The sequence below is a fragment of the Epinephelus lanceolatus genome, chromosome 5, assembly GCF_041903045.1.
Source record: "Epinephelus lanceolatus isolate andai-2023 chromosome 5, ASM4190304v1, whole genome shotgun sequence".
Classification (NCBI taxonomy): Eukaryota; Metazoa; Chordata; class Actinopteri; order Perciformes; family Serranidae; genus Epinephelus; species Epinephelus lanceolatus.
The window spans coordinates 46,832,154-46,854,337 of NC_135738.1; the positions used below are offsets into that span (position 1 = coordinate 46,832,154).

Sequence of the window (22,184 nt, forward strand, 5' to 3'; positions counted from 1 at the left end):
CAGAGATTCCGCCACGGATATCAAGGGATCCTATGGAGCCTCCACGCCCGAAACAACACAGAAGCGTTGCGGCATTCACACACATGGTCCCGTGACTTGGCAAAAGCCGGGGGTTACTTTCCGTTTCATTATTCCTTATTTGGAACATTCAGGCCGGGTTGATTTACTGTTTTGAAGCTGAACTTAGTCAGAGCGAACAGTGGATTTTCTTTTCCTCCTTGTTTACAGGAAAACCTGGGGTGGAGTTTTCTTTTGTTTAGCAAACTGTGTGGATTGAACTGAATTGAGCTGTGATATGTTATTTGGAAATCCCGGAGTGGAGTTTTTTGTTTGAACTGGATTGAACTGACTGAATGGAATGACATTTCTTTTCTTTGGTGAAAAAAATATATACTTTCTTGAAACTGATTACTGTTGTATTTGAATTTTTGAAAATTGAGTATAATTCTTTTGTTCTACAGAAACCAGGTAAAAACAATTTAATTTTGGTGTTAAGGGACCTGTTTTATGGGTTTTATGGTTTCTTTGTGGGGTTTGACTGAGTACAAGAAAAATATTTGTTTCATGTGTCAAACCGCTACAAAAGATATTGGCCTATTTTGTTTGTTGAAGACAAGAAGATGATATTGAATTTGTTTACATTTCGTGCTGCTGAACCACCGATATGCTATTTGGATACTATTTAAATAAAAAACAAACCTTATGGGACAACTTGGATGCATTCTTTTTTTTTTCTTTCTTAATGCTTTGCAAAGTATCAGATCGGACTCGGTATCGGACTCGGTTTCAAAATAAAGGACTCGTATCGGATCGGATGCAAAAAAAAATGTGATCAGGACATCCCTACTTGTAACATACTTGTAACGTTAGCTGAAGTTCACGTTACCATGTGTAAGTTAATGTTAAAGTATGCAGTTGGCATAAAAAAGCCAGCATCTGAAATGTAGTTTTTTCAACTTAGTTAATGTTACACCATGCAAACCTGTTACTGATTAATGTTTAGTATTCTCCCAGCTAAACAGGCATGAAAATGGGTCAGGGGTGAAAAAGGTGAGAAGGATATGAGACCCAGCACCTGCTAGGGGGTCCCGGGGTTATGCTCCTCGATTGTTTTTTGGTGGAAAAATGAGCTTCCAAATGCTCATATCTGATTTCTTTTAGATTTACTCTAGTGGTGGTAACATGCTGAATTATAAGATTGCACAAAAACAAAAGTATGAATGTATAATTAAGTGCAAATAAAGCATCTTTACATGTTCACATATGTTGTATAAGAGACGAGACCAGGGGCGGACTGGGACACAAATTAAAGCCCGGGACATTCAGGTGCACCGGCCCACACGTTTCTACCTATAATCCTCTATATGCTTGTACACACTACACAAACACTGTCCTCAGAATCAACTCCATAAGAAAATCAGCAGTTATTGTTTAATTCCAGACTATACAATAAATGCAATAATGAATTGGCTACAAATGGCTATGTGCTTATTATTTAACTCAAAATAGGAGCATATGACTCTATCCTAATGCATCTAATTTTATGCACAATACAATTGTCTGCCCTGTCCTGCCCAGCCCTGCTCTTGTATTACATAACCCCAGTTTATATCTCAATGGCTCACAGCCATGAACTAAGGAGGTATAAACTGGGCAATAGGCCCTATAGTCAACTTTTAGTCAACTTATTACTACAACAAAAAAATCCCACCTAGTACTACTAAAAAGGTCTTCCTCTGGCTAAAATGTAATGCATAGTAGACCAGAAATATAACAGGTGCAATGTGACAGACTAACCCCAGTCATGATGAGGAGGAGGATGAGACCAGAAATATAACAGGTGCAATGTGAAGGCATAGCTATGCCTGTTATATTTCTGGTCTCATCCTCCTCCTCATCACGACTGGGGTTAGTCTGTCCCTCAGCTTCATTGTCCTTGGGACTGGGAGCACCACTTAAAGTTAATTACATGCATTCACAGGAAAAAAAGCAAGCACATATTTTCTTTTAGTACAGGTTTAAATTATAATGACTTACAATACCTAGTAGGGTAGTTGGCCTCTTGAAACAGACACCTAGAAGAAATATGCAATTTGCCAAAGCCAACCTTGCACATTACACACTCACGAACGGTAGCTAACGTTAATACACCTGCTATAATGGCACTGCCGGCTGCAGCTCCATCTCCGTCGTTAGCAACACCAGCAGCCCCAGCCCGTCAACCAACGCCGCGGCCAAACAGGTTGGTTATTTTGGAGCACTTTGCCGCCTCTTCTTGTACAGAAGTTTTTTTATCCAAGTTTTTTCCATGCCACCCTTTCTTGTTTTACCAACTTTATCCATATTTTCTGTCTACAGTCAAACTAGCCTGCTCTGCCATGAGTAATGGCTGATAACTGCGGCTGAGCCAATCAGATTTCATGAAAAACTAGAGCCTCTTTCGTATTGGAGGAGGCCGCTCTTATCCCCTCCTTCAAGCATCAAAACACAAGATTGCCACCTACGTTCCCTCTGAACATCTCACAGCAAACAACATGGGAGGGACACGCATTACAGTACTGACAGCTAGCAACTAGCTTGACATTCACTAGTCTCACCGAGCCAGCCCCACTGGCCCACTTGGTGACCGCCCATCGGGATTTGTCCCAAACGTCCCAATGGCCAATCCGCCATTGGACAAGACTGACAACTTCCCTAATGAAATGCCTGCGCGCATATGTTCGCTACATCGTTTTTCTCTGGCTTTGCTCCACAATGGCGAATTTCGCCAAAAGGTGAGCGATTTTCATGCCCGGCTAAACCAAGTAACATTTAGTAAGTGTGTTAATGATAATGTTCTTTGGTTAACCCTATGGGCCCGAACGACGCATAGTGTGTCCAAATTCACACCTGTTTTTCTCTATTGATTTTCTCCGTGACCATGTGTCATAGCGAGAAGCCACGCATATCACGTGAAACAGCGGAATTGTAGCTTTCCGAGAAGACCAAGCACTTGTCGGTAGTCCAGTGTTTTCACAACGAAAAAAAAAATGATAAATTTACACTAAAATGATGTATAACAGAGCTTTCATACAGCTATGCACACACATTACTCTTGGATGGATTACTCGCGAATGCAGGCTCGCACAGAAATGCCACGCATATCACATGAAAGTGCAGGACCAGAGCTTTCCAGTGATACCACACATATCATTGTGCTGTTATCCCATCACGCTATAAATACAGATCAAGTGTCTACAAAATAAAAACCTGACGAATTTCTTTACAATCCATGATACAGATCTTGTTATCAGTCACTTCATATAGTGAGGAATATCGTATCTTACCATGTCTTAGGCTTGCGTGTGTTTCTCCCTGTCTATCCACATTTGTAGTCCGGCTTTCAAGATGCAAATATCTCCATATTTTCCAGTTGACACTCCATCAAACTTTGTATGACAAAACCAGCCACTTCACCTTTGCGCACCCAGACAAGTGCAGCCTAATTATGCATGCATGACAAGGCCGTAGTCACCATATACATTGAGGGGGACATGTGCCCCCCCCACCAATGCCCAAAATGTCTCCCCAATATATAACTGAAACTGAAAAACAAATATTAACTTGGAGGACATTATTGCACTTGGTTGACTATTTTTCTATTATCTTGTAAATATGTATGATGTAAATATTTCATGTTTCTTTCAGATAAAACACATTTTTGACTTGTGAATGAGTCAATGGAATTTCTTGTAATAATGAAAAAATACTGGCAATCATGTCCGCCTGGCACAAACCACATGTTTTGGACAGCTGTTTAGTGACAGAATGTCCCAGCATCATGGTTCTTATATTGCCAGATTGCAGAGAGTCTCCCCTCTTCATATATGGCAGAATATGTCATTTTCCAACTTGCTATGGTAAGATACATGTACAAATGTAAGAATTTAGTCATACGGATTTGTTTTTTTCATTGATATAAAAATTAATATAAAATACAGGCACATAGCAGGACATGTAATGATGGCGAATCTGGTTAGCCCAGATTGTCCTGAAAAAAACAAGATATAGCATGTGTATGTAGCCTTTATAATGACTGTGATATGAGCTTAAAAGTAAAGGCAGTAAAAATACCCCAAAAAGGCCTAGGGCCCATAGGGTTAAGTCAGTGTTTGTAGGCTATTTTTTGCACGCAGGTCCTGTTCATTTCAATGTTGATGACAATTATCAAAAACATCTGTTAGAATGATTCTTTCTTTGTCTTTCAGATAAGGTAACAATACTGAGTGCTGTATCACTTCATATTCACCCACGCAAAGTTACAGCAGTAAGTAATAGTTACTTTTCTGTTGCTGTTAAGTGTAAAACAGCACTTTTTTTACATCTAAACTGAGGGAATAGTGTATTTCAGATTTTCAATGTATTGAATACACCACAAAGGTCGTGGACGTTAACGCACAATTTATTCAGGGACTGTTGCGTGTGGAGATGGTGATTAGACCCCATTTGGTTGTCTCATTAGGCCCTTTTACACTGCCAGATTTTCTGCAAATGTTGGGCCGTTTTGCCAGCCAGCTGCGAGCGTTTAGACACACAGAGGTGGAATGGCGAGTTGATCCGAGGCGCCCAATTTTCCGCCTCGTAGGGTAGTCAGATTGGCGGAACCCTTTTAGTTTAAAAAGACAGAGGCGGCCTTCCACAACGGGAAGGGGCTGTTGAAGACTTGTGGGAGGAGCTGTTGATGATGCTGCAAGTGCGAGCCACTGGCGGTAGATAAACAGGAAACAGGTGACAGCAGGAATTAGCGAGCAGCTAGTAGCAAGAGGGAAACGCAAATCTGACAGACACTGTAGAGACAAGTAGAGAGGCCAGTACTGTATGTCAGAGGAGACACACCTCCTCACCAGCTGTCCCTAAATAATCTTAATATTGAAAGGAAACGAAATATACCCAGATGAGGTCGGAGGTCTATAACTGCACATATGTATGTGTCTATCTATTTAGAAAAGTGTTTGAAGCATTTTTGGGGTTGTTTAATTGATTATTTTGTTTTTTGAAGTGACTCCGTGCATGGCAAATGCAACAGTGCGCAGCAACAGTTGACAATTCAGTTGCTATTCACTGAACAGAGCATGCAGAGTACCGTCTACGAAGGTGTCGAAGCTGGCATATCCCTCAGAAAAAGGGGAAGAAAAAAAAGGTTGAAGAGGCAAACAAAGAAGCTCAAGGTAAGGTCAAGTAAAGCAACGTTTATCACTTACAAGAATGGGTGATTAGGTTAGTACGTGCAATATGTGTTTTTGCACTGTCTGTTTGAAATTTTTATGGTGTTTCAAATGATTATGGTGAAACCTATCATTCAGGAAGGTTGTTACATCCTTCATTTTCAATACAATTCATGGAAAAAATTAAAAGCAGCGTTGGTCGGGATGCACAACATATGTGGTTCATATTTCTTGATAGTGTCTAACAATAAAAGGGTCAAAAACTACCTGCTCCATACTGTGAAGGTCAGAATATGAACAGTATGAAAGGATCTTTTAGAGGTTTTCGCAAAGGCCCAGTTGGGGTAGCCACAGGTTTGAAGTGCTTCCCTGATGTGTTTCTGTTCCTTCACCTTCCCCTCTGTCCTCATGGGCACATTTTCTGCCCAATGATTCAGTGTCCTGATAACTTCCAGCTTGTGCTCCAGTGGGTGGTGAGCTCAAACAGCAGGTATTGGTCTGTGTGTGTAGGTTTTCTATATACCTCAATGTTAAGGTTTCTGTCCTCTTCAATGTGTACTGCACAGTCTAAGAAGGGTAGACAGTCTCCTCTGACATCCTCCCATGTGAATTTAATGTTAGGGTCCAGTGCATTAATGTGTTCCGTGAAGATTTCCACTTCCTCAGTTTTGATTTTGACCCAGGTGCCGTCCACATACCTGAACCAGTGGCTAGGAGCAGTTCCTGTAAAAGGTGGTCAGAGCTCTCTTCTCCACATGTTCCATGTAAAGATTGGCCACTATAGGGGACACCAGTGAGCCCATAGCACAGCCGTGCTTTTGTTAGTAGAAACCCTTGCTGTACTTGAAGCAGGTGGTGGTCAAACAAAGATCCAGCAGGTCACAAATGTGGTCTGGGGTGAAGTTGGTCCTGTCTGGACGGGAGCTGTCTTGTAGCAGACGTTTCCTCACTGTCTTCAGTGCTTCTTTGGTGGGAATGCAAGTGAAAAGTACAGTGACTCATATGATACCATAGTTTTGTCAGAGTCTAGAGTTATCTCTCTGGTCTTGTGGTAAAATCCTGAGAGCTCCTTACATGGTGTGGAGTGTTGCCAACCAGGGGAGCTAGGATCATAGCTAGGTGTTTGGAGATGTTGTACATGACCAAGTTGATGCTGCTGATGATGGGTCTTAGTGGTGCTCCTTCCTTGTGTGTATCTTGGGGAGTCCACAGATGCATGGGATGGCCTCACCAGGGTACAGTCGATAATACAGTGGTCTGTCAATGATTTTGTCCTTTTCCAGTTTTTGTAGATAATCTATGACCACCTTTTTGTAGCCACTGGTGGGATCACGCCTCAGTGTTTCGTATGTGGCTGTGTCGCTGAGCAGAGCAGTGATTTTGGCATGGTAGTCTGCTGTCTTCAGCACCACTGTGCATCTTCCTTTGTCTGCAGACAAGATGGTGATGTTCCAGTCTTTCCTCAGTGATGCCAGGGCCTTCCTTTCTTCAATGGTGAGGTTGGAAGTTGGTGTTTTTGCTCCAGAGAGAGCGGCTGATACCTTTAGTGTCAGTTGTTCTGCCTCTGTGTCTGCCAGCTTATTTCTGATGGCTGACTCTGTTGCTGTGATAAGATCTACCACCAGTATCTGTTCTGGTGTTACGGCAAAGTTCAGTCCCTTGGCCAGTACATGCTTTTCTGGTTGGGTGAGCTCTCTGTCTGATAAGTTTTTCACCCACTTCTCATGTCCGGATGTGCTGTGTTGTGATCCTTGTTTCTCCAGGTCAGTACGTCTGTTCTATTGGAGAAGTTATGACGAGACTGTAGTGTCAGAACTTTCTTGTCTGTCATTCCTTGCCTTTGGAGTGTTGCAAAGTCTTCGCCTTCTCAACAAACTTGGAGACATCTTCCAGGACTTCCCTGGGTAGAAGTGGTGTCAGTTCTTCCAACATCTGTTCTGTCTTGGATTTAAGTGCATCAATGTTAAAGTGACTCTGTCTCTCTCTCTCGTTGAGTAGCTGGTTTTGAGCCCTCTGAAGGATAGTCGCAGCCCTGTGTCCTTTCATGGTGGAACCCAAGCGTAGGCTGTTAGGGATGATCCTGTGTTGTCTGCATCTCAGATTGAAACGCAGGTGGTTCCTGTAATCAGGAACATTAGTCCTATTTATTTTTTTTACAGGCTAGCATACTTTAGAGTTTGAACTTTTGTTTTAAGGATTCTTTTCAGCATTTAAGTTGTTTCCACCTTACATGGCTTGTTACAAATTACTATTTAAAGAATAAATATAAAATCTTACTATAATCTTTTGTTGCATTTCTTTTTCTTCCGTTAGATGGGCAGTAGATATTTTATGTAATACTTTACGTTTGGAGTTGTCTAGTGGTCAAGCAGGGTGTTATTTTAAAATTTTCAACACTAAGTAGCATTCAGACAGATAGTAATAGTAAAAAAGGCAAGTGCAGTTAGTTACAGGGGTTAAAGCAAGAAAAAATGTTGTGCCTGAAATGTGGAGCACAGAAGATTTGTGTGCCTGAAATCTGAAATCTTTTCTGGAGTGGGGGGCTTGGTGTTGCGGTCACAAAATGAAGAAATAGAAATGTATGTGTTGCAAACGAACGTGTTTATTATCAAAACGAACAAAAAGATTATAGCTTTAGTAGTTACTTTTCAGATTAAACTTTTATAGCATAATGAGTTTATAAATAAAGATTAAACTTTCAGTGGTTACCAGACTTTTTGACTTATAGCTCCTACATCTCTTTTTTTTGCCTTGGTGCTATTTATTTTTAGAAGCTAAATCATTTAGGCTGTTTGCAAAATTGTATCGCGTTTGATGTGAATTAAACAGGCAGTTACGTCGAAATTTTGCTCCTGGGCAAGCACGTCATCATTGAAATGGATCATATAATGTTGTGGTGGTGACTTTAAAACTTCAGCATAGAGGATTTTTATTGCAACTTTTGTTTCTGTCTGGTTTCTGTTACTTTACCTTCAAAATTACCACTGGCTTACCGGAGCTTCTCCCGCTCTGTCTGTGCTCTGTGTCTCAATGTGACATGATGTGAAAGCATGAACAGGTGTCAGTGTTGATTGGCTATCACTTGTGCCATATAACTAATCAGAGGGGGCTGTAGGCAGGACATTGTTACAAAGCCCAGTGCAGTGGGGACTGCAGGCAGGGAGCGAGACGGCTGTATCGGAGCCAAAGGAGTGAGTTTTAAAATACATTTATTTGATCAGTTATTGATGAAAAAACATCCAATACCCATTATGGTAAACAGTAGGTTGTGTTTACTCGCACACTGTGCGCCTAAATCATTTTCCCGGTTCATACATTCTCCTGGCTATGCGCAAGTAACCCCCCCATCAGTAAATAAATGTCCATTTTATGGCATGATGGACAAGCATTCATCAGGTTGGTGGCCACAGCGCTTTCTCTCCAGGTCTGTCGGCATTTCGCGGCACCTCCCACACACACACCATGAGGGTCCAGCAGTGGATCCTGGGACGGGTAGAGCACCTGATGTGACTGATCTCAGGTCAAAAATGTAGGATGGGTCATTTTGCAACACAGCCCGGATCATCTGATGAGATGCGCTGAGGTCCATGCTCCCAATCAAGGACTGCAATGCAATGCAGATTGTCATTGTTACAGAGTTATAATATAATTTTGTGGGTGTTGTGAATCTTTGGGACAAAGTCAAACTTGACTATTGTCCCAAAGATTTATTTAGAAAGGTCATGACTAAACTTGACCATTATTATAAAAAAAATTGTTTTATCCTTTATAATATTTGAAAAGTAAATTTAAAAATTACAAAACAGTTCAAACTACACTATCACCACTGCACTCTTGTCTTCTGATGCAGTGTCCCAATGATATCAAGTCAAAACACAGAAAAAGAGGATTGCAGTCAGAGGCTCAATGTTAAAAAAAAGATTTCTTTACTCCATTTCTGCAGAAATTGTATGTTTTGAAAATTACAAAGGCATATACAGCACAAAGGTGTCTTGCTTATATGCGAGTTTTGTTATTTCTATGTAGTACTTTTACATTGCATCTGTATTGCGCTGCTTTCTATCAGTCATCTGCCTCTTAGTTACAATACACATCCTGTGTTTTGCTGCCGGTAAGGTACAACAGATGGAGCACATATTGAACGCACTCAAAAAACACCTTTTGTGACAGAAATCACACTTCTGTATATAAATGTGTGTGTGTCTGAGTTTGAAGTTTACATCAGAACAAAAAAATAAAAGTAATAATATACATACATCCTCATAAGCGATCTGCTCTGCTTGGAGAGCCTGTATCCGCTGCAGGTCCTCCGGTTCCAGCTGTAGTTTCGACAGTAAACCGCGGCCGGATCCCCGTCCTCTACCTCTTCCTCCTCTCCCACCTCGACCCCCTGGTCCGTGGCCTCGAGCACGACCTCGGCCCGTGGACGTGCTCGGAGCCGGGGACCCTGACGTGCTGTCATGTGAACTCTAAAAATAAAATAAAAAACGATTCATATATAGAGTCTTTCACAAAAACAACGTATTTCTAACAAGTGATAGACATCATTGTTATTGTTAGCTTTTCCTTGTTATCCCGGCGGTAAAAGAGCTAACATTAGCTGTTTACTCATAGCATTACATTGTTATGACACTTGTAACTTTACCTATATAACGTGCTAAAATGCTAGCTTGGTAACGTTAGTTGTGGACACTGAAGTGAGTAATAAGAGCCACGTTTGTTTCAACATGCCCTGTAATAACTTTACAGTTTGTCATAGTTACCTGTGAGTCTGACGTTGTTGAAATTTGTAGCTAAGTGATAGCGTTGCTCTTGGTGTAAGTCGGTCCTCTCTCTCCTCTCAAAACTCACGCTGTGCCGTCTCCTTCTCCCACCTGAGGAGGTGTGTCAGTAGGCGGCGGAAAGGGGAGGTCGAAACAGCTCAGAGGGGAGGACGCATGACGTCAGACGGAGCACAGGAGGGAGGGGGAAGAGTGTGGAGGAGATGCAACTTTCAAATCTCTCCAACACTGTAGACTTATTAACACTCAAACAGGGGGGTTCCCACATCTCTTGTAAGAATCCTGTTTTGTTGGTATGCACACCAGTCAATGTATGTGAAATGGGGTGATTTTACATCTGCTCCATTCAGTGTATGCAATGGAGTTAGGCTGGGGAGCATTTTATCCCCCTTTCTTTTTAATATTTACATGAACGAGTTATCCAACCAGCTAAACAGCTGTAGAACAGGCTGTATGGTTGGTGACACCATTATCAACCACCTGATGTACGCAGATGATCTGGTTATCCTGTGTCCATATAGCGCTGGCCTTCAACAGTTACTAAGAGTATGCTCTCAATATGGCTCTGACTTTGATATTAAATATAATGGAAAAAAGAGTAATATTATGATAGTCAGAAGCAAGGAAGACAATAAATCGTCATTTCCTGCCTTCTCTCTCTCTGGTACTGTCCTCAAAATATGTGAAGAGGTTAAATACTAAAGACATTATCTAACTGATGACCTGTCTGATGATAGGGACAGTCAAAGACAACACCGAATGATGTATGCACAGGCTAATATGTTGAAACGCAAATTTAGTATGTGCTCATTGTCTGTGAAGACCACTCTTTTTAAAACGTTTTGCACCCCAATGTATACTGCCCACTTGTGGCGGCGCTACAAAAGTAGCAGTATGCAGAAACTCAAGGTGGCATATAATGGTGGCATGAGGATGCTGCTTAAAGTGCCAAGAAGGAGCAGTGCAAGCCAAATGTTTGTCAGTGTTGGTGTATCTACATGTCCTGCTGTACTCAGGAATCTCATGTACAGTTGTATGTGTAGGATATCTGAGTCACCAAACAGCATAATTTCAGTGCTTGCAAATCCTGCCATAAGTACGGTTAGGTTCACCTCAAGGCTTTGGAACCACTGGCGTTTTAGTTTATATGCAAATATTTGATATTTTTGTATCTGTCTGTCCTTTTATTGTGTCTTGTATTTTTATTGTACAGTACTATGGACCGCCTCTATGTCCGGAATAAAGCGTGGAAATTGAAATAGGATCATTATAAAAAAATCCACCCCCTGTACTAGGGCTGGGCAGTATATCGATTTTTTTACAATATATTTTCAAGCAAGATATAGATTTAGACTATACCATTTATATCAATATAGTTGTGCCACACAACTCATACCAGTGTTCATCCCTCCTCTCTCACACTCTCCGCACAGCTCCGCTCCACTCACTCACTCACTCACACTTTCTCCATCAACACTCAGAGAGAAACAGAGCTGCTACTTTGTTTTATCAGTCTGTAATTAGTCTACAGTGCAACATCGGTCTATATGTTGCACAAGCTACGCTAAATCCGTCTATGAGATGAATGAAGTTACTGCAATAGCACATGTACAATACTGTGGGCCTTTCCCCTCTGCAACTTTTAGCTGCATACAGGCAAGCCATGCTGTGCCGGTTTGTCTTTCTGTTATTAGTTTAGATGCGCGGTGCCACACTGAGCTGTGTACCTACTCCTTCTCTAGAGTAGGTCCAAAAGCTGAGCCACCTGCACGTAAGCAAGTAGCGGTGGCGTCTAGCTGACAGCAGTGAACCCCAGACCACCCCTTCTCTCCCCTTCAAACAAGCTGTGTGTTGTGAGACTCTCCTCAACTCTGTCTGCCGGAGACCAGAGAGAAAAGTGTCTTTAAAAGTCTGTGTGTTTAGACTCACAAGTCAGTCTTTAGACGCTTTGCTTAAATAAAGACTGATGTCTTTCTCCCTGCTTTTGTGTTTAGATGGGCAGATACAATTTCAGAGTTCAAAAAAAACTCCCTACGTTGCAGAACCAATAGTAAATTTGCAGGGCGGTCCTTCGGTGGCTCACTGAACTGTTGTGCTCGTAAACATAGTCCGACTGTGTTAAAAGTTTTAAACAAAGTCGCTGTAAGTCCTTCATTTCCACAATCTTGATAAAACGGAGTTAAATCTCTTGGCATACATTTTCAATCTCTCTGTGTGTTTGTTTCCTTGCAGACGAGAAAAGGGGGGGCGCACATTTCCGGGAGGGCATGTCCTTTTCAAAAATGCAAGAGGCGTTGCTTTGTTGCCGGCCATTTTCTCCGGTGTGTTAAACACATTTTAGAAAGGAGTGTCCCCAGACTATCAGAAGGCGGAGATCTCTGATGGTCTGGTGGCGAGACTACTGTGTGTTCAGCTCTCAGTACTTTTGTAGCTTCTAACTCAATCTCTGGTTTGGAGTTTGGAGTTTCTCTCCTGCGTCCTCCGTTTGTACTTTAGATATCTGCTTTATTCTACGGTTTCATGTTCGCCATCAGCTGTATTAGAAGTCGCTGCTCGAAAACTCAACATTTCCTTATTTTGCTGCTTCAAAATTAAAGTTTTTACATAAAACGATAAGGGGGGACTTTTATCTTTAAAACTCTATAGGAATTAAAATATGTTTATTACCAAATTAGCTTTTCTTCAATTAAAACAAGTCTAAAATTACGGCAGAGAGGAAGAGTACAAGCAGAATCAGCCACAGTGAAATGTTAAATGAAGAGCTGCAGACAACAGGCTCTTACTGCACCTCTGCAAACAGCTCACCTCCAACAGGTAAACTTCTTTTACCTGCCCTGCTGTGGAAAAACACATGCAGTCAAAATAACAGGGGATGTTAGCCATGGATCAGCTTGCAACTGAACATGTAGTCCACATCGTAGAAATTACCGAGATATATATTGTCTATCGCAATTCGGCCTGAAAATACCTAGATATGAATCTTTGTCCATATCGCCCAGCCCTACCCCGTACAGTTATCATGAACGATGAAATAAGCCAGAGATCAAAACTGTTTTTTTATACCAGGCTGTAACTATGTTTATTTTAGCTGTAAAGTTGGGCATTTTAACATAGTAGTCTATGGGGATTTGCTGTTTTGAAGCCAGCCTTAAGAGGCCAGTGAATTGCAGTTTTTGGCACTTCTGCGTTGGCTTCACTTGTCAGCCCTGAAGGTTGCTGCTTGGTATGAGCGCATGTTTTCTGAAAGGAGGAGCAAGCAAAAGAGGGAGAGGATGGACTTTTCTAATTTTTGTAGACAGGCTGGGGACACATATTTTTGTTAGAAACCCATGCAAAGAATGTTAAGCCTTTGGTTAAATATCAATATAAGCCTCAAAAATCCAGTACTGTTTAGGTTCTTATGATTTTACGACCAGCATTAGCTGCAAAGACTACAGGCCAGTTTACCTTAAGATGCCTCAGTTGCTCTTTCTGTTGATCAACACATTTTTCAAACTCCTCCAGAAGTCTCTCGAGTGCAAAGAGCTCTTGTCCAAGTTTCTTGATCTTATTTTGAGGAAATTCTCAATGTAGAGAGAAAAAAATAAACAATGACACACTTTAAGACACCCAAATTTTGCTCTGCATAGTAATAAAACAGAAAAACCGAATGTTACCAGATTTGTCTAATAAAAAAAAAAAAATCACTGTGTCATACCAACTACTGACAGATCCAGCAGGCGCTGTAAGGATGATATTCTGTCATGAATGTGGTGGCTGATGTCCTCCAACTCACTCATGGTGCTAAAAAAGGGACACAATCAATTCATTAAAGCTTTTTACACAACATTAACACTTACATTCATTAAAGCTTTTTACACAACATTAACACTTACATGGATAAAGTAGATGGTGAGAACTTTAACATTAGAAAATACAAGCTACTTCATACCTCCGGTTCATGTGGTAATATGAAACTGTACAGTTAAAACAAAGACAAATGGTTAAATAATATAAATTGATCATTCAAAATATAACACAACATTGTCTATATAAACCACCAGACTAGAAAAGAGTAACAGTTTCCCAACTGAAACTGTGTTTTTAACAGTCTTTAGCTTCTCTGGCTACTGTGCTTTAAGACCTGCTCCAGTGTCTGGATGAGGAAAAAGACGTGAAATCAGCCTTTTTGTGTTTCCCTAATAGAATAAAAAGCCCCTTTTAAACTGCCAGATTTTACATGAATGTTGGGCCGTTTTGCTGGCAAGCTGCAAGCGTGTAGACACAGAAAGCCGGATTGGCGAGTTGATCTGAGGTACCCAATTTTCCGCCTCATAGGGCAGTCATATTGCCAGAACCCTTTTAGTTTAAAAAGACCAAGGCGGCCTTCCGCAACAGGAGGGGTTGTTGATGACGCCACACATGCGACCCACTGGCGGTGAATAAACAGGAAACAGCTGATAACAGGAATTAGCGAACAGCTAGTAGCAAGTAGTGTTGTCACGGTACCAAAAAATAATTGGTAGAAATTATTGGACCTGGAGCCGGGCTTCTCCGTCGCCGGTAAGCCTATGGCCGCCGTATTTGACCCGTAGTTGTGGGTTGAACGGGGGTCACAGACAGGAATACGGCGGAGGCTCTGCCGTATTCCTGTCTGTGACCCCCGTTCAACCCACAACTGGCAGGATTCGCCTTTCGTTTCTGCTGCCAGACTATCAGAGGGTGGAGATCTCTGATTGTCTGGTGGCGAGACTAGAGAATCGGTGAAGGACTGACTAGCTGCGGCTTCCCTCCCATGTCACTGTTTACGTCACACACTGAGCTACACATTTTGTTACTTGGTCACACCCCCCATTGCCCCGAAAAAGGCGCATTCTGTATAAATAAAAGTAGGAAGGCGGCATTTTGCCACACTCCCCGATTTTTTTTTATACTGCCAATGCTGAAAAAAGACTGATTGGGCTTTCCTGCAAATTTTCACAATTCCTATGTTAAAAGGGCTTAAGTTTCATCAGTTGCTCAATATTTAAGCAATATCACACCAGAGGGCATACTGTTGTATTGTATATCAGCACGGCTAAGGTCACAGGCGTGCCAATATTCCGTACATCAGCACAACATCAAGTGTGACATTGCTTTTATACAGCAGTTCTACAAGCGCAATTTATTAACCAGAAAAAGTGAGAACAGGTTATGATTTGTTTGTTTATTAAATGATTTATTTGACTCTGCCAATACAAATAGTTCCACATCTAGACTGGGACTGGACTGCTGTCAAGCAACACAAACACTCCTGCAGACTAGCTTGGTACTCTGTGTAGGCTGACACTTACCACAGGCCAGCTACTTTGTATCATGTAGGCTGCATCTGTGTGTTTTCATTTATTTTATGACCAGTGAAATCAGTCTGTTGACAGGCGCTTTGCTGGCATATATGTGTGATGCTGATGAGTAACAGTTTAATCAGTATGTTGCATAGTATAATGCTGTCATATGAGTATACCTGGGCCCTATTTCAGAAAGCAGGATTAGTGAAAACTCTGAGTATGTTAAGCCTGAGATGAGGGAAACTGAGTTTTCCATTTCACAAAGCCAGTTCAGCGTAACCCTGAGTCAGTTACTATGGCAATAGCCCCAAGCTTACACGTGGGAACTGCGAAATCACGCGATAAAAAGCACCATTCACTCCCCAAACTCCTGCAATTTCACTCCACGTCTTCTCCTTTTGGTTTGTATCCTTGTAGAAAGGATGTGTGGTGTCATACAAAATACTATGGTTTTCTACTTAAACTATGAGTTTCTCCTCGTCCATCTTTGCTCGGACCCTTGCACTGATTGACAACTTGTACCACAAGATGTGACGTGATTTTTTAAAAAGTTGAGAGTATACAATCTGTAGTCCATGCATTGTGTTGTATTTTGAAATTCACTGGATGCTGTGTGCGTTCCGTTTCCGGTTTGGTGCAATTTGAGTTACATGGCTTGACGTGCTATGGACGCGCAGTCGCTGAAAAATAGACTTGTGGCGCTTCTGGGACGCTCCAGACACGCTACGCGGCACACACTGTGGTAATTAAGCTATTCACTAGAATGGGAGCGAATCTGCTACGCAATGCACGGCGCTGCGCAGCGCAGACGGAGTATGTGGGGCGCTGCTGGTTTGAAGTTGGAACAGAGAGTTGCTGAGATTTACTTGAAAAAAAAGTCTTTAGAAAGTTTTTAGAAACCCCTGATCAAGAATAATAAGAGAATAAGCAGCTCGGAGTGTAAATGAACCTCTGGTGTAATAAAAAAACCCCAAAACAAACAAAAAAAAAAAAAACGCTTATTTGTATGAGGAAGCGGTGGTGAGATGGCGTCTATGCCGCATATGACTCGCTCTAACCCAAGAAGCAACCTGAACCTGAAAGAACCTAATAAGCAGGGCTTGATGCAAATTTTTTTCCCAAGGAGCACATGTGCTCCTACGTTGAAAAAGTAAGGAGCGCACAAAGAACTTTAGGGCCACAATGTAAATTTATCAAATAATGTGTTTTCCTTAATAAACGTGATGCAAATAGACATTTACAAGCAAAATTATTTAATGAATTTGTATACAAAATGTACAGAAAGGTAAAATCATCAAGTTTTGAAAAAGTATTTTTTTTTTGTCTTCAATGTTATTATCTTATATATATTATCTTTGCAATATGATTTTTATCTTATATAATGTTATTACTATCCTAAAACATTCTCCAGGTCCTCTGAAACTCTGCAGGACTTATTTCCACCCAGCCGACAGCCTGGCCATGGAGAACGGTCCCTAACTGCGGGGAGAAAGGAACAGGTTTCCCCGGAGGTCCGCCGCTTAACCCGGTCCGTCTCCTCCACACTTTGACTTATTTCCACGCTGCCGACAATGGTACTTATATTCATTGTGCCGACAGTGGCTTGGAAAACCACCCATAACCGTGTCACGTGGTGCTCATCCAGGTTTTTATGTCTTTAAGGCAGTTATGGAGTTTAGTTAATTGATTACTTTCTTCTGGCTTCATCGATAAATACAACTGTGTATCATCCGCATAACAATGGAAATTTATAGAGTGATTTCTAATGATGTTACCTAAAGGAAGCATATGTAGAATAAATAGATTTGGTCCGAGCACAGAACCTTGCGGAACTCCAAAACAAACTTTAGTATGTAAGGATGATTCATTATGAACGTCAACAAACTGAAAACGATCAGATAAATAAGATTTAAACCAGCTCAGTGCAGAACCTTTTAGGCCAATTAAGTGATCCAGTCTCTGCAGTAGAATTTGATGGTCAATAGTGTCAAACGCCGCACTAAGATCTAATAAAACAAGTACAGAGACGAGTCCTTTGTCTGAAGCAATCAGAAGGTCCTTTGCTAAAAGACCGTAGTGCAGATTATGTTTTAGCTCTGTGGTTACGTTGTCTCTCCCTGCGGTGCACGTGTCACGTGATGTAAACACGGGTGAGCAAAGCTCATGCTTTCGCTGGTCTCGCGCAGGCGCGCACATGTGAGCGCGGAGCACAGAGAAGTAGTCAGAGCTATAGGCTACAGTGAGACTAAAAACAGAGTTCATATGACGTTTTTCAAAACAACTTTTTATGTTGCGGCTGCAGCACACTTGGATCACTATGGATGAGCAGTATGGAGGTACTCTGTGGATTCAATTTTGTGTTCTAGGACGTTAGTCTGGGGCGCCGTCTAGCATTAGGTATGCTAGCCGTTCCCCCCGCCGATCTCCACAAGGGATGTGAGGACTCTAAAACTTCACCGGGCCTCCGTCGGCATATGGGTGAGTAGATAATGGCTGAATTTTTATTTTTGGGTGCACTATCCCTTTAAAACAACAACATGTAACAATATGGTTTATGGAGAATTGGGGAGGTACCCACTTTGCACTGTAGTTAAAAAGAGAGTCATCGGTTATTGGAGGAGACTGATAGAAGGTAAAGAGAGTAAACTGAGTAAAATAATGTACAACTGTCTACTTAGACTGTATAATGCAGGTGTATTTGTGTCACCATGGATTCTGCAGGTAAAGCAGATACTGGACAACTGTGGTCTGTCTTATCTTTGGTTCTCACAAAAGTGTAATAATATTGACTGGTTTAAACTAACTGTTTAGCGGCGGCTGAAAGATCAGTTTGTGCAAAAATGGAAAAGTGAACTTAGTAGCATGACATCATGTTTAAACAAGTGTTTAAACTAGAAAAGTACTTACTGTGTCAAAATCAAAAGTTGAGACAGGCCATTTGTAATTTTAGGGTGAATAACACCAGAATCCCAAAAGTCACTGGAAGGTATAAAGGTCTGGACAGAAGCCAGAGATTTTGTAACCTCTGTAATGACAACCGTCTTGGTGATGAGTTTCATGTCTTGTTTGAATGTAAGAATGTTAGTATAATGAATCTCAGAAAAAAATACCTGCCAAAGTATTATGTAAATTATCCATCTATGTTTAAGTTAATTTTATTATTACAATCTGATAAGTTAAAAGTTATAAGTTAGGTGCCTTTTTGAAGAGTGCCCTGCCTTTGTTTTATTTGTTTATTTTCGTTACCAGAGCTGGAAAACAAAACATGTACAGCCTTGCATCTTGCTATGCTGAAGGATTGATATTGTACGTTTGTGCTCCATACCATGTACATATGGTCGTGAGTTAATTAAATGATTGAATGAATGGGAATTGGGGGTAAGTCTGAGGCTAATCGCCTGCTGAGTGTGTAGCAGGAAGGAGAGACATGGTGGGTCCTTTTGTGAATAAAGTTGTTGAGTTGTGCGGATTTACTGCAAAAGATATTGAGTGTAATGTTGACCTGATTTAATGCTGATCCACGTTATTATTGATAAAGCTTCTGCACATCCGACAACACAAGATACAGAGCTTCCGTTTCGAACTACTTCAGGTTACCAACCATTCAAAATAAAGGCATGATGCAATGTATTGAATACCACCACAAAACAAAAACAAAGCTCAATTTCACTCCTCTGTTAGAAAAAAATCAGTAATGAACTAAAACAATGAGAAGAAGGCAGCTTTTACAGATGGTGACAATGCACGGCTCAAACAAGTGCAACATGAGTTGAAGAAGAGACTTAAGATGGCAAAGGTGGAATACATAAAGAAACTGGAGAGGAATCTACAACACAGCAACATTCGTGAAATGTGGAGAGGAGTCAACACCATCTCTGGTTACAACAAGAAAAGACAGCCAGTGGTGGGTGATGCAGAATGAGCTGATGAACTCAATCAGTTCTTCAATAGATTCAATATGGCAGCCACTCCCACTTCCAATGCTCCTCCTCCTCCTCCTCCTCCTCCTCCATCACCTCCACAACTTGTGTACAACTCCAATGTGGCAGCCAAATTAAATGTCCAGCTGAATTTACTGACTTCAGACCAGTAGCCCTCACTTTGCACATCATGAAGACCTTGGAGCAGCTGATTCTACACCTACTGAGACTTGAGGTCAAAGACAAACTCGACCCCCTGCAGTTTGCATACAAACAACACATTGGAGTGAACGATGCTGTCCTCTACATGCTTCACCGTGCCCTAGCTCATCTGGAGGAACCTGGCGCTTATGTGAGAATCATGTTCTTTGATTTTTGAAGCGCATTCAACACCATCCATCCCAACATACTCAAAGACAAGCTCACAGAGATGGCAGTGGATCCTTCCTTTATCTCCTGGATCACAGATTACCTGACAGGAAGGCCACAGTATGTCGGTTGGGGAATTGTGTTTCTGGGACATTAATGAGCAGCACGGGGGCTCCACAAGGGACTGTCCTGGCTCCATTCCTGTTCACACTGTACACGGTGGACTTCAAATACAACTCTGAGTCCTGCCACATCCAGAAATACTTGTACGACACTGCTATTGTGGCGTGTATCAGGAATGGGCAGGAGTCTGAATATAGGGACCTGATAAAAGCCTTCAGTGACTGGAGTCACAAGAACTGTCTCCTCCCGAACACCTCAAAGACCAAGGAAATGATCATAGATTTCCGCAGGTCCAAGCCCCCTCTTCAGCCAGTGAATACCTGTGGGGTGGACATCGAGGTGCCAAGCTACAAGCATCTAGATGTACACCTGGATAATAAGTTGGACTGGTCCATAACAGACGCTCTCTACAAAAAGGGGCAGAGCCGCCCGTTTTTCTTGAGGAAGCTCAGATCTCTCGACATCTGTAGTAAGATGCTGCAGATGTTTTATCAGTCTGTGGCGGCAAGTGTGTCGTTTTGCTGCAGTCTGCTGGGGAGGAAGCATCAGACACAAAGATGCAAGGCGACTGGACAAACTAGTCAAAAGAGCTGGAGGAGGTGGTGGAGAGATGCACACTGAAGATGTCCAAGGCCATCATGAACAACCCAGATCATCCACTCCACAACACCTTGATGGACCAAAAAAACTGTGGTGGGCAGCTCCTCTCTCTTCGATGCAGGACAGAGAGATACAGAAGATCCTACATACCAACAGCCATCAGACTTTATAATTCTTTGACATATAATAGATGACCCCTTGGGGATGAATTAGGGATGCACCGAAATGAAAATTTGTGGCTGAAGCCGAAGCCGAATAATATTAAATGCTTGGCCGAATACCGAATACCGAATATCGTTGTTTAGTTTTTCATTAGTTTTTGCAGATGAACACCCTCCAGATTAGTGTTGTCACGGTACCAAAATTGGATCCCACTGTACGATACCAATGAAAATATCATGGTTCTGAGTAGTATCACGATACCACAGCGAAAATTAGGCAGATGTGCCTTTTGTCATTTATAAAAAGATAAATCACTTTTCTATTATAGGCTACATTAATGATATTTCAATGGAATAAATTACTTATTGACTTATTCATACTTCAAAAACAGCATCAATGAGTGATTAACATAGGGGGGATCAAAATAAAATAAATAAATAAAATAAGAATCAACCAGCCACCCTCCTCCCCTGACAGTCCCTTCATAAGTAATGAACAGTCCCTAAAGTGCGGTGAGGTTTGTGGACCGTTAACGGCTCGCTTCTCCTCTGACACGTCACATACCTGTGTTCGGCTGGCTCGGCTGTCCAGGTACTTCTGGGCAGTCATGACACCAAGAAGAGGATATTATTGGAGCCGACTTCTCCTCGCCGGTAAGCCGATGGCCACCGTATTTGACAGGAATACATTCCTGTCTGTGTCTGTGACCCCCGTTCAACCCACAATCGGTGGGATTCGCCTTTCGTTTCTGCTGCTGGTTGAAATCTGTAGGCTGCTCGCACAGCGTGCTGAATGATTTAAGCCTATTTTGCTCACTCAAAACTATTTTTAGTCGCAAATGCGAGTGCGGTGACGGGCGGATCGCCACACTGCCGACATTTTAATCCGTGCGTCACCGAAGCTGTTTGATTGTGTTATCAAAACCGGGCCGCTATTATTCGGCCTTGCTTTTAATGTATTCCACCGAATACCGAATGTGTGTTTTTTTGCAATATTCGGCCGAATATATTCGGTTACCGAATATTCGGTGCATCCCTAGGATGAATAAAGTTATTCTTATTCTTAATCTTCCTCTCTCTCTAACCGGACGAATAGCAACTGTCAAGATGAAAATTCGCCCTCAAATCAACTAGGCCTACCTGTTTTCAATGATTCCAAATCCTACAGCTAAATGGTTCCAATCACTGAACGCTGTCATATCTCCCTTCTACTGGAAAAAACAAAAAATCCAAAATCAGTCTCTCTACTTTAAACTCAGGGGAGGGCTAGAAGCACCCGATTTCCAACATTACTATCTAGCAAACCAATTACAGTACCTCATTCATTCTTCATTCATTCCAACCTGGCTAATCTATCTTGGATTACAGTATCTCACATGAGTGAGTACACCCCTTCCATTTTTGGAAATATTTCATTATATGTTTTCATGGGACAGCATTATAGAAATGACACTTTGATGTAACTTAAAGTAGTCAGTGTACAGCTTGTATAGTAGTATAGATTAGGGCTGTCAACGAATATTCTAAATTCGAATTTGAAAAAAAAAATGGACCTTCGATTGTGAAAATTAGATTGTGGAGAGAAAAAAAAAAAAACACCACCGCAGCTGTCCTCTTTGCAAGTGGGCGTTGGCATCAGATGCGCATTTCTCCACCCTGGTTGACAAGCGGTTCTGCTCCCAGCTGTTGTCTCCGTCACCCGGCTTGACACATTCACGCA

General features: G+C 41.7%; 1 protein-coding gene and 1 long non-coding RNA gene across 3 annotated transcripts in view; both read right to left on the reverse strand.

Moving 5' to 3' along the window:
* Window positions 1–22,184, reverse strand: part of ska1 (spindle and kinetochore associated complex subunit 1) — an 81,844-nt gene that overhangs the window by 40,520 nt on the left and 19,140 nt on the right. For both annotated transcript variants that reach the window (XM_078168278.1, XM_033635743.2), the window contains exons 2-3: window positions 13,683–13,768; window positions 13,433–13,548 (exon numbers count right to left, since the gene is read on the reverse strand). In XM_078168278.1, coding sequence (XP_078024404.1) covers window positions 13,433–13,548; window positions 13,683–13,764 — 198 coding nt within the window. In that variant the 5' untranslated portion in view covers window positions 13,765–13,768. The remainder of the gene's footprint in view (window positions 1–13,432; window positions 13,549–13,682; window positions 13,769–22,184) is intronic.
* LOC117262671 (uncharacterized) lies at window positions 7,568–11,975 on the reverse strand. Its single transcript, XR_004502122.2, has 3 exons — window positions 9,968–11,975; window positions 9,461–9,673; window positions 7,568–8,808 (listed from the first exon to the last, which is right to left on the reverse strand). It is a non-coding gene; the product is annotated as an uncharacterized LOC117262671 (long non-coding RNA).